The sequence below is a fragment of the Poeciliopsis prolifica genome, unplaced genomic scaffold (genome assembly GCF_027474105.1).
Source record: "Poeciliopsis prolifica strain line A6 unplaced genomic scaffold, Auburn_PproV2 SCAFFOLD024, whole genome shotgun sequence".
Lineage (NCBI taxonomy): Eukaryota > Metazoa > Chordata > Actinopteri > Cyprinodontiformes > Poeciliidae > Poeciliopsis > Poeciliopsis prolifica.
The window spans coordinates 3,064,707-3,077,297 of NW_026562399.1; the positions used below are offsets into that span (position 1 = coordinate 3,064,707).

General features: G+C 39.0%; 2 protein-coding genes across 2 annotated transcripts in view; one reads left to right on the top strand and one right to left on the bottom strand.

Annotated features, from left to right (window-relative positions):
• Positions 1 to 1,210: 1,210 nt before the first annotated feature.
• On the bottom strand, positions 1,211 to 8,099 carry foxred1 (FAD-dependent oxidoreductase domain containing 1). The gene is made up of 11 exons (XM_055046506.1): positions 7,792 to 8,099; positions 6,884 to 7,104; positions 6,612 to 6,722; positions 6,284 to 6,402; positions 6,109 to 6,203; positions 4,887 to 4,988; positions 4,605 to 4,681; positions 3,770 to 3,921; positions 3,531 to 3,660; positions 3,352 to 3,456; positions 1,211 to 2,994 (listed from the first exon to the last, which is right to left on the bottom strand). The coding sequence occupies exons 1-11, from the start codon at positions 7,961 to 7,963 to the stop codon at positions 2,740 to 2,742; spliced, it is 1,539 nt and encodes a 512-aa protein (XP_054902481.1). The 5' UTR covers positions 7,964 to 8,099; the 3' UTR covers positions 1,211 to 2,739.
• Positions 8,100 to 9,366: 1,267 nt separating this feature from the next.
• Positions 9,367 to 12,591, top strand: part of LOC129370484 (F-BAR and double SH3 domains protein 2-like) — a 32,195-nt gene continuing 28,970 nt past the window's right edge. The window contains exon 1 of the mRNA XM_055046504.1: positions 9,367 to 9,585. Within this exon, the coding sequence (XP_054902479.1) occupies positions 9,565 to 9,585 (21 nt within the window). The 5' untranslated portion in view covers positions 9,367 to 9,564. The remainder of the gene's footprint in view (positions 9,586 to 12,591) is intronic.

A 12,591-nucleotide genomic window follows, 5' to 3' on the forward strand; every position in this document is an offset into this window, starting at 1 on the left:
TGTTTTTGTTTTCAGTTCTTGAGAACATTTGGGATTTACAGGAGGCCACACAAAAGATTCCTCCAGTTGCATTTCATTCGCCCCCTCCCCCAGTTCGAACCTGCAAGGTTGCCCCACATTTACATCAAAATGAAGCTGCAGAGACACAGAGACCACACTATGCCTGTTCTGCATGCTGCAGTTCTTACATCGGAGAACCGTGTTTCTATCTTCTGTTCTTCAGGGAAATGTCTTAGATCTGTAAAATATACTTCCAGTGGTGCAAATAAAGCAACAGGAGATGATGCAACTAGTTACCATTTAAAAATAAATGTTTTTAACTAAACAGAAGTGAGATCTGTTCAGCAGGTGCATATTATGCACAAGAAATTAGTTTGTTTTTTTTTTCCACATTAATGCAAAAGGAATACTATTTGGTTATATTTTGTTTTTTGGGTTTTTTTTTTTTTGGAAGAATGCACATTTTAAATGATCAGACTGCTATGTCCTTAAAGCACAAAGTTGCATTATCGCAGATCCTTCCTCTCTGCAGCTCTTGTACTCTACAACCATCACTGCTGCCAACAATCTTAACCACTGCTGTTATTTGGACGTCCTTTCTCATTTAACATAAAGTCATAAAATGATCAGAATAAAGCCAAAATAATGTGGGAATAAAACCATAATATTATGAAAATAAAGCCAGAACACTATCATAATTTTGTCTTTATTCTTGTGAAATTACAACTTGATTCTTATTACTTTATTTTCATCATAATGTGACTTTATTCTCACAATTTTCTTGTTTTCCTAATACTCTGTTATTGGTGCCAACAGTCAATCAAGAAGAAGAGAAATTTTTACTTTTTCTTTGTTAAACATCTTAATTCACAGTGGGGATTTTTTTTTTTTTTTTAACCTTTATATGTGATCTATTAAACACCCACAGCAGGTTCAACACGTGGGTGGCCTTCACCGTCTGAAACTTTTCTTTGTTCTAACCTGTTAGCAGGCCAGTTTTCATACCTCAGAGATACAGGAGAGTGTTTCAGTGGTTTTAACAGCATGCCTCACTCTTTTGCTGGTGAAAAGCATTGTGATACAGGAAGCTAAGTTGGGGAGGAAGCGCAGCCTGATGGCTTTTGTGGCAAGTCACAACAAAAAACCACAACCAAGGCAAACAAACAGAATCTTTCAGTGACTTTGGATTTAACACAAATAAAAGGACACCTTTTATTTCTTATTCTGCACTGTGCTTTTAATTATAGACGTTATTTCACTCTTGGTCACGTCTTTTGGGTGTTTGTTACCTCTCTGACAGCTGGAGGGCAGACCGTAGTTTTTCTCTTCTGTCTGATGTAGCAGATGAGTCTGTATCTCCTTTCAGACGGTAACAAGAAGAACAGATGATACCCAGGGTGGGTGCAGCCCTTAAAAATACCTTCTTTTGTAGTCGGTGAGTGTAAATGTCTTTGAGGGGATGCTTTGGTATTGGTGTTGGTAATAATCCCTCACCACCTGCTGCAAGTCAGGAGGCTCTCTTTTCTAGATGAAAGTTTATGACCAGGTGGTAAAAGAAGAGAGCTAGCTTTAGCTTCCAGAGGAGATGAAGCCTCTGTTTGGCCTCTTGAGGTAAAAGTCAAAATGTTGGGCAAAGGCACTTGAAGGTTCTCGCTGTCTACCTACCAACGTCTCTTAAAGACCACAATAATATCCCTGGTTTCTTTATACGCTTCATTTTGTCTCATGCACATCATTCTTCCAGTTCTCTCACTGTTTAAAGCAATAATTTTTTTTGTGTAAATTTACTCGTCCTTTTCTTTTAACAACAATGGCTGTAATACTGTCGTAGTTTTGACTGCACTGCAACCCGTCTCTCTGTTGCGTTGAGTTGTCTAATAAACTCACAGGATTTCAGTAAGTGTCAAAACATACATAGGTTTTTTTTTTTCAGTAGCTTTTACTTCACCAGGAACTTAATAAACTTATCAAGATTAAAAATATAATTTACAAATGTGTCCTGGGCTCGGCAGCAGTAGAAGAAGATAAAAATGAGATCTTTTCCATTTTTGGACATCAAGATACAACATTTGAATTTAGTAAAACAAATCATGGGGAACCTGTACAGCCAGACGTTCCTGTCTCCTTGGTCTTCAAGAGTCTTAAAATGAACTGTAAAATAAATGCAATGTTAGGGAGGACCAACGCTTAAAGTGATTAAATGGCTAAATAGCGCCATCTGGTGCACACTTTCTGAAAAGCATTGTAGGTGCAAAACATTACACCATAAATCCTCACAATATTAATAAAGTAACATTTTATGGAGACCTTTTCTAACTGTCCTGTAATTAACTTCAACATCTTAACATATAAACCATCAGGATTCTTTTGAGCATTATACTTTGGCATAATTTAAAGAAAACTGAAATATTTATCTGTGTAGAACGATGGATTTCTACAGTTTGGAAATGTCCTTACAACTCTGTGACGGGGGCAACACTTGTGTTGCTGAAGTGATTGTTGCTGATGTTTCTTCTCGGTGTTGTGGTGCAGCTGCTTTCTGCTGCTTTCACTTTCACAGATTTGCCTGCAATGTTTGTTGGTTTGTCAATTGTGATTCACATGCACTGAAAAAATTAAGAAAAAGGCATATAAATGACAAAAAAACATGTGTTCCATGTTTCCAACGCTGCAGCGTCTTCCTTACAGGATACTGAATTTAAAAAAATAAGACTTGACTTTTCCTAATTTGAGCCTTTTCTACACGATGTTCCGCTCCAGCTTGGGCTCCTGCATCAGAATGCGTTGAAAGCTCAATCCGCTCAGGTCCAGCGTTTTGAACTCTCCGTCCAGGATGAGCTCTGCCACGGCACGGCCCACCGCCGGCGAATGCTGCAGGCCGTGGCCGCTGAAGCCGGTGGCGAAGTACATGTTGCTGATCTGAGGGTGAATGCCGATGATGCCGTTCTGGTCGAACGTGTTGTAGTCGTAGAAACCGGCCCAGGCGCTGGTCACCTGGCAGGAATAAAGGGCAACAAGTTGGACCATGAGATGCTGCTATAATGTTAAAAAGTCCAGGAAAACTGTTTTTATTTCATGTTTTGGACTTGTGGTCGATAGACTTCAGGGATTTATTTTGTTTTTTAGGTGTGTGTTCATATCTATGCATCGGACTCTGGGGGAAACTATCAAACTCCAGCCAAAATGTGTTTTGTGTAAAGTTTTTATCACATTTTGTGAAATTGAAATTAAAACCAGAGGCAATTTTTTTTAAAGTGACAAAAAATGACTTGCTTTTCAGAATTTAAGATCAAAAATACATTTAAACATGCAAAACAAAAGTATGGGACCTAAAATTGAGCCTTGGGGTACCTTTAGTTCCTCAAAAGCTGGAACTCGATTGGCCAATTTGGGCCAAACCTTGTCTTGAAAAAACTGATGGTCCACCTCCAGATTACTGGTGTCCGGCTCCTCCGCCTGAGAGGGAAACAATGAGGTAACCTTTCAGTTATAATTCAGACAAAAAGACGCTGCTCAGAGATGAAGCCGACCTCCTCAGGCGACATTCCACAGATGTAGTTTCCTCCCAAACCTTCCCTTCGGAAATAAACTCCGGAATAGTCGATTAAGAGGGGAGAGTCGAGGCCTGGGCCATTAGGACAGTGAACCACATACACATACCTGGAAAACAACAAAAACACCTTCCCTCTTTACATTCTAAGACATAACTAAATACTTCTTTAGAAACAAAAAGGAAACCCTGAAAAAGCGGCTGAGGTTGGAGACTGACCTCTTCCGAGGTTCCACAGGGACTGAAAATCCAGCGAGGGAGCCGATGCCGACTCCCACCATCTCTGCTAGTTTCCTAGAAAACGCTCCGGCTGCGTTCACAACAACGCCACAGTCCACCGGCTGGTACTCCAGGCTGTTTGGCATCTGCACCTGCGAGACGCGAACCGACTGATGTCATGACCTGCACTGTTGTGTTCATTAACCTTAACAACAGCAAGAGGTCAGGAGAAACTGCACAGGAATCTACACGGCTGAACAGAATCTTACCAGGGTTTTGTGGCCCAGTTTCTAGTGCTAACAGAAATAAGACAAAACTAACTTACAAGAACTTTTTTCTTATCTTGCTGAAAAGTTACTTGCAAGTCAGTTGTCTACATCAAAGTGTACTAACATTTTGAACTTGGTAAAGTTTTGTATCCCTCTGACAGAGAAATGATGAAAAGTTTACATGAATTACTGGCTCCATGCGGCGTGGCATGGAGAGCATGCCGTGGTTCAGGAAGTCCAGGTTGTTCAGGAAGTGTTCAGGAAGTCCAGGTTGCTTTCAGAGCATCAGAGTATTCACTTTGGACTTCAAGCAACATGAAGTCTGAACTTCTCTCTAGGATTCTTATTCCTAATTAAAATGTAAGGCTTGTGGAAGGTTTTCTACCACACTTTTTTTTCTTCCACTTGACTTTTCTGTAAGGATGTTTTCACACCCTTGAATCATTGACCCTCAGTGTGATCTGAGGGTCAATGAAGAGTCTTCAGTGAGTCTTTTGAACCAAATTACAAAGAACCTCTTACTGTTTCCTATCACTAACTCAGAAAGTTCTGGATGTTCCACTTACTTTGACAGATTTTATTGTCGTCCTTTCTATTTGTTCCCCAGTTTTTGTCATCATAACTTGTTTCACGTGTTTAAAATCTGTGGATGAGAAACAGACAATGAAAGATTTAACATATTACATGTGACATGTTCTCATTTCAGGTTTTAGGTTATGTTTGTATTAATCCAAAGGAATACGCCAGCTTGTTGTCATGTTAATACTACAGGGTACATTGGTGGGACAAAAGGAGGCGTTTACACAAATTAACCAGAAATGTGACCAGCATCTGAAGGTATGATTCACCTACGACTTCCCCAAAGCACTGAATGGCCCCCATGGACATGGCCTTCCTCCTGAAGGCGTTCAGGAGAGTCCACGGGTCGAACCAGCCCTCGTTCTCCAGCCCTGCATAGCACCAAACCACCAGAGTCAAGCTAAACCAGCTGCAGAACCAAGTTAAATATGGTTTCATCAACAGCCAAAGGATCAAAGTTAGCCTGTTTCCAGTTAGTAATCCAAAAACTTGCAATTATCCCAAACTAATAAATAATTCTGGGTGACATTTAAAAAAACAAACAAAAAAACCCCCACTAACTAGCATTTAAAGGATTGTTACACAATTGGCTTAGCAATGTACTTTGTGGAACCACAGTTAAAGCTGTGAGTCTTTCTGGGGTTTGTCTTGACCAGCTTTGCATGTTTGGAGACGAAACTCATGCTTTACAAAAATAAATCAGCCTCAGTCAGGTTGGATGATTCATTTTGCAGGATCAATAGGTTAAATTAGTTTCAAAAACATAAACATCCTTGCATTAAAAACACTGTTGCTACAATTAGGAAAAGAATTTGAATTTGGCAGAAAATGAGCAGTTAAGCATGTTAACACCTCCCCAATTATCTCTATTCTTCAAATTTATGCATCAGTAACGCCTCCAAAATGGGGAAACTCACTTGTGTGAGAAATGTTACAAACTGCATTTAGTGACAGCACGATGCAAACGTTGCGGGCAGTAAAGTAAATAAGGCAGCTTCATGGCCTCAGCGAAGTCTGTCTAAGTCAAAGATTTCAGAGCAGCTCACAAGATCTGTTAGGATTCGGGTTGCTTTGGATGCTTGGTACATCCACTTGTCCAGTTTTGGTGCTTTTATACTACTGTCATTGGAGATCACAATGTCATCTGCAAACATCATGATCCACAGGGACTCTAGCCTGTCCTCATCTGCCAACTTTTCCACCACTCCATAGAAGAAAGGATTCATAATCTTCTTGAGGTGAGACCTTGAGCAGGTCACTTCTATTATGTTAGATTATTGTTTGTTTTCCTTTCCAGTTTAGCTTTAAGTGATGAAGTTGTTTGTTTGATTGGCCTCTAGCGACTCGACCACAAACACAAAGCACCACGGCAAACTGAGGTTGATTAAATCGTACAAACTAAACATTGTGTCATAAATTAGCTCAGGCTCTGGTGCTCTTTATTCTTTATTCAGATTGCTAAATTAGATGCAATAAATCATGTTCTGCTACCGTATGAAGCCAGTGCCACGCCCTCTGTGTTTATCCACGGAAATTTCTCCTTCACTTGTTGCGGAGAGAAGAGGGAAACTTTAGCTCCTGCACACCTGGAATCACACGTGGAGATGATTAGCAAGGCAAACCAACCATCCCAAATCCAGAGCGCATCTCGCTGTCAGGCAGGGACCTCTGGGTGTTGTAGTTCTGCTCCATGATGTGAGCCACCTCCTCGCTGGCTAAGAACAGGTAACCCGAATGGTTGAACTGCAGATCCACGGGATCTTCATTCAGAACGCCGAGATGCTCCTGATGGGAACAGAGGAGATGATTCGATCCAGACTTAAAATAGAACAAAGGACAAGCAGCCGCTACTTTTACTTGAAGCTCTCGCCTGCTTATGCACAACTTTTCTAACTACTTTCCTCTTTATACATTGCCACTCCCAAAATATTTCCACAAAATGTCCTTCTGCAGCAATCACTGGGTGACTGAAATGCTTCTGAACTTTGACCTACGTTGATGTTCCTCATGAAGTCTGCAGACTCCAGGGAGAGGTGGATGTTCTCCAGCAGGGAGAACTGCTGGCGGATTCCTCCCACAGACAGAACCGTGGAGGCCTGGGAATACTGGACACAGTCCAGAGGGTTAAAAAGTGGTTTTATATTCATTTGTTTTCTGTGTCAAAGCTCAACGACTGATTTCCCCCTCCTTTTCAGAGCAGACGACCTCTTTGATTTTATCTTATCTTAAAGATGTTCTGAAATCCCCCCAGAAACGGAGTCCTTACTGTCTGGTCCCTCTCTACAACGACGACTCGCATCTGTTTGGAGAACTTGTCTTTCTGCTTCAGCCAGTAGGCGATGGACCAGCCCACCACGCCGCCGCCAACGATCACGATGTCCGCCGTCTCAGGAGGGAGGTTGGGGTTGATCTCGAAGGGCATCCAGTTGCTGCCCGGCAGACTGTCTGCCGCGTTCTTCTTTATCTCTGCCAACTGGGCTTCCAGGTCTGAACAGAAAGTGGGAAATTTCACAGCAACCTGCAAAACCCAGCTCCACGGACTTTATGTAAATATTTAAACATAGATATTTCTGAAGGTCTTTGAGTGTTTTTCACAAATCTTCTATCTTGTTACCGACCAGTGTTTCTCTGGTTTGTTTGAACAACTGTTTTGGGTTAAAAAGAAAAAAAACCTCCTAAACTCCACAAATAGCAGGAAATGCAAATATACAAATTCAACATTGACTTTTAAAAAAGTTGATCTTTGCTTTATTTTCCCCTTTTCTTCTTATGTAAATCATTATTTAGAAACAGAACCTTTGCTGTCAACTTGTCTAGTTTTGTCAACCTTGATCACTGATTAAAAACATATTAAAAAGAATGCAAATTGGAGACTAACTTGTCTCCAATTTGGCTGGATAAATCAATGAATTTAAAAAAATCGAAAATCAGTACCTTTCCATGGAGCTTTAAAGGATACCAGGAAAACAATTCTTAATGTATTTACTGTGCCTATACCATATACGACGAATAATTTGCGAGGTTTAAAATATTAAAAAAAAAGTCTACTTGTGACATCAACTCTGCGAGGAGCTTCACATACTGAGGTCATTTAAAACTTGACTTTATGTTGATGGGATTCGGCTCACTCCTGTGTAACTGCCGCTTCTGTTGCAGGTCCTTCAGGCCTCCCACCTTTAATGAAGTCGTTCCATGAGGATCCACCGGTGCTCAGCTTCTGGCAGCAAGTCAGACCTCCACATCGGCCTGGATGTCTTTGTGTCACGGCAGTGCAGCTGAGCGACCCACGGGTTAAGGATCCACGGAGAGTCTGCACGATTCCGTGCAGCCGCCTGAACGCGTACATCCTGGTTCTGAGCTCAGTTAGTGGTTCATGTCTAACAGGAGCTGAGGGGAGACCGAGGTGAAGGCGAGCGAAACCTCATATTCAATCTAAAACGACTGGAAATGCGCGAAGTCTACTATCTGACAGCGAGGTCAAGAGAAAGTTAAGCTGGAAAGATTCACATCCGCTTCCGCATGTCTGCCCTTCAAAATGAAAGTAAAGACGTAAGCTTTAGAGAAACGAGACAGACACGTTAAACTCCGCAAACTAGTTTCCAAGAGTATAAAAGACATTAGGCAGTGTACGCTGTTAATTGCATCTTATAAGTATTTATAAAAACTATCTGTGGCATTTATTTTATGTCTTCAGAGTTTTGTTCACAGTTACTTGATTCCCCAAACTGTCATAATTTTGCTTAATGTATAAAATTATATAAAATTTGGCCGCAACAATAAATAAATATATATTGCAATATGCATGCATAATTTATAGGTTGTTGGCTACTTGGTGGCTAACTGAATGAGATTGTTTTTTGTCTTTTACATTTGTGATGGAAAAAAAATAGAGCGAAGATGGATTTTATTTTGAAATTTTGACAGGAAATGACAGATATGTAAATGGTAACTTGAGTTTACTGAGATGGGAGGCAGTGGCTTTTACGTCACTTAAATGAACCAATAGTAAAGAGAACCCGACCACTAATTGTGTGTTCTTTTCGATATTTTTGCATTACTTTAGATTTGAAGGCATTTAAATGAAGCGTAAAGCGCTTTGGGTTCCTGTGTGTTTGATAAAGCGACAAACAAGCACAAACCATTTACTATTTAATATTTTACAGTGGATTACAGGAAAATATTATTTATTGTTTAATTTATTATTTAATTATTGTTAACAGGTAAATAAAGCAATAGGTAGCTTTCTAATCTATTATATTCTATTCTAAATTCAAGTTGTAAAAAACTTGAAAACCAGTGGCATTTTTAAAATAAAAATATTTGGAGTAAAAAATAATGCAATAAACAATTGGGGTAACAAATAAATAAATAAATACAATTTCTATAAACTTGTCCAAATACCAGTGATAGCACTCAAAGTCTAGTCAGCAATTACATTTTTTATATTAACTATTTGACAATGCAATATGCCTATAATGTTCAATAATATAATATGCGCAGCAGCCCTTATTTATTTTTCTAAAATTCCGTAAAATGTAAAATTCCTTGGCAGTAAAATACAACAGGTTTACAGTAAAATAAGAACCCGAAGTAGGTCTCTGTGAGACTGATCCTACGGCACCGTCGTTCATCCAAACCTAACTTTACTCTGAAAAATCCTTGCGGAAGTAAAGTTTTATAATACAGCGGACCCTGGCCTTTATTTTGTGGCGTCAACCGGAAGTGAATAGTGAGCTGTGCGGTGGATGGACGCGCTGTTTTCTGTTCCCCGGGGCCACAGTGTTTTCAACGGGACTCAACTTCGCTGCTCACTGGACCCGCTATGGTTGCTTGACCCGGGCTGAAACTCCATCCGTCTGCTTCCATCTTGCCCCGAAAACCATTCGTACGAACTTTTCTGGATAAACTTTTGGACTTGTTGGATCAGTTTTATGTCCAGAACCAAGGATGCAACCCCCACCGAGAAAGGTGAGATTTCGTTCTGGTTTTTTTCTCTCCTTTTTTCCGCGGCTGTAGCCTCCTAAGCTAGCGTTGCTTCGACGTAGTGGTGCATATTTAATGGTTGGAAATGTACGCTTTGTTGCTACTAGCCTGGTTCACACGATGGACTTCCACTTTTGAACATCATAAAACACATAAACTGTTGGTTTCCTTACCGAAATCACTGCAGTCGTTAGTTTCAGGGAGTTAAAAGGAAGAAAACTTATTAAAAACACTTGATGCGCTGCAAGTTTTCCCTTGTTTTTCTTTTTTTTTTTTTTTAGCGCTTATCAAACGTGCTTCGTTCCTCTGAAACTGAGAAACTGTTCTTCAACTGTTTCCCTCAAGCTGAATCCGAACTAGAAACTATTTCTGACTTATAATAACTGAGATGCTCTGTTACTTTTAACTGTGATGTTTGGCACGTTTATAACCTGTAGTCTAGTCAATTTATAAACTTTTTGGGATGTTTCTGCTGTTTCCAAAAGTATGTTGGGGTTGTAAATGATTTCAAGTGTAACATACCCTGCAGGAAGCATCGCAGTGCATGATTTATCATTAAGATAAGCCTTAAAAACACAAATCCCTGCAGACATCAGGCTCTGTGGAAGTATGTGGACACAGTATCATGTTTCAATAACAGCTCAGACCATTTTCGTCCCAGTCCTCTCAGTAAATATGTTCCAGTTCACTGAAGGCTCGTAAATCTACACTTATTTAAAGCAATCCCGACAGTGTTTTTGTACTTGGACATGTGGTTTAATGCCTGATGACCAAACAGTTGTTAAAAATTTCTCAAGCAGACATATTGACAGAGTGTACCTGGTTATAGTTGTGCAGCTGCAGTAATAGTCAGCGTGCAGCTTTGTATGGGAAGCATTTGCCTAATTGTTTGTATTTGCTAAAGATCTTAAAATAAAATTCCATGCAGATAAATGCTTTTTTTTTCTGATTTGAAAGGCTGAAAAATCAAAAAAAAAAAAAAAAAAAAAAAAAAAAATCAAATTTGGAAGAAAAGCGGGGGATATAAATCGGAATTTTCAGCATTTAACATCATGATTTGAGCCATCCAGGGGAAAAGAGTCGATTGTTTATGCACCTTTTATGTGTAATCAAAGTATATTCTATCTGATTTTTTTTTTCCTCAGCAGTTGCTGCAAAGATGTCACAGTGAATATTTAACTTCAGAGCAGCTGTTGATTACACTTCAAATCACACCTGGTCTGAGCTCTGTGTAATATCTGTGTCACTTCCAGTCAGACAGACACACTATTTCCTGATCAGCAATGACAGTTAGCACTGCTTCACTTTATTACTTTGTGTAATTGTTGAATTATTAACCACCAGATTTGTATCAATGTTAAATTAACTCGGATGCACCGATATGTCAATTTGGGCTGATATTAACACTGCCATAATGTCGAATATCCAATATTTATCAATATTATATATTTCCCTAAACTTTCCAAAGCAAAAAAAAAATAAAGCGATCACATTGCTCACATTGCTTTTTTCTTTTGAAGTATCACACTAGAAGAGGTTGATAGATGATGCTACTTTTGACAAAAACACTCAATTTTGCAAAAAAAAAAAAAAAAAGTTTTTGTTTGAGCTGGTTTCTGGCTTTTCTGAAAAAGGGGAAATGGAAACACGTTTGATAAATGATAAACACAAATGGCAAAAGAAATTTAGAAAGAATTGGTTGTTAATATCAGTCCAGTTTCACTTATTGGACCAAAACTAATAATCTTTAAATAATATAGAAAAACACAAACACTAATACGAACATTGTCTGATAACAATGTTCATGCAGATATATTTTAAATCCCTACTTTAAACTGTCCAACAATGTTCATGATGGTTATTGAAATACCTCAGATTATTGTTTTTGCTGGTGATATTCACTAGCTCAAGCTTCTGCTCCGATCCAGTAGAAGTAACTGCATGCAGGAGTCATGGTGTGATTTTCAATCATCCTCACCCCCACTGTGTATTAAATGCATCAAAACTCAGAACCCCAGATATTTTCAGTTTTTCAAAACGTTAAGCCACTTCATCTATTTTAATATGTTTCTTTCAGTTTGAGATCTTATGAAAAGTTCAGGGGAGTATATGATCTATAAATGAGTATGATTATGCCATTTCCTCATGTTGTGATTTAAAGCTTCCTTTATGAAACAACCTGTAACTCAGTTTATCACAGTTTTCTCTGTTTTGGTCATTTTCACTCATAAATCCTTAGAGCCCCTTTACAGCAAATATGTGGACCCAAGTCCCTTTAATGTGAAATACCATCAACCAGCCAACAGGCTGCAGTCTGTCTGACTCCAGTTAAAACTTCTTGTTTTAATGCCTTCATCCACTTTTCAACACAAGAGAAATTTCTTGTCAGTTTCATCTTGCAGCTGTAGAAGAGAGAAAATGTTTCTCTTGAAATATTTGAGGTTTGTTTTCATCTGAAGCAGCTCTGAGTGTTGTGTCACTGCCATGTGGTTCTTCTGTTTGCTTCTGGACTAGCTGTGTTAAATAACATTTCAGTGCTGAATGCTGCTCTGTATTTATAATTGTCTGATTATTAACCAGCCAAGCTTTAAACTGAACTATTAGGTACATATAACTGTGGCGTCCTATTAAGTGCTTTATTAACATTTTTTCTAACTCTATTTATTGGTTTTTATTTCAAACAATCATGTTGTGAAACAGTTCTTAATGTGTGATAAAATCATTCAGTTGAGGTAAGACGTGTCTGTCTGTTGATAAGACATTTTAATGTCTTTAAAATGTTGCAGGTTAAAGTTAATGGAGTTAAGTGGAAGGTAATACATTTAACATTTTTGATGAAATGTTAATAAAGTCCTTGACATTGAGTCATCTGTTTTAGATACAAGTCTCTGTTGGTTGCATGAAGAAGTTTGAACTTAACTTTACGGCTGCCTCTCGTTTGATTCAGTCCGCCTGAATTCAGTTTGCTGTGAAATTGAGGCGTTTTTACCG

Coding starts and splice junctions, on each gene's coding strand:
- foxred1 (XM_055046506.1), bottom strand. CDS start 7,963: ATGTACGCGTTCAGGCGGCTGCACGGAATCGTGCAGACTCTCCGTGGA. Junction 6,204..6,283: donor CAGAACTACAACACCCAGAG/GTCCCTGCCTGA, acceptor GTGTGATTCCAG/GTGTGCAGGAGCTAAAGTTT. Junction 4,989..6,108: donor CGTGGCACTGGCTTCATACG/GTAGCAGAACAT, acceptor GGTGCTATGCAG/GGCTGGAGAACGAGGGCTGG.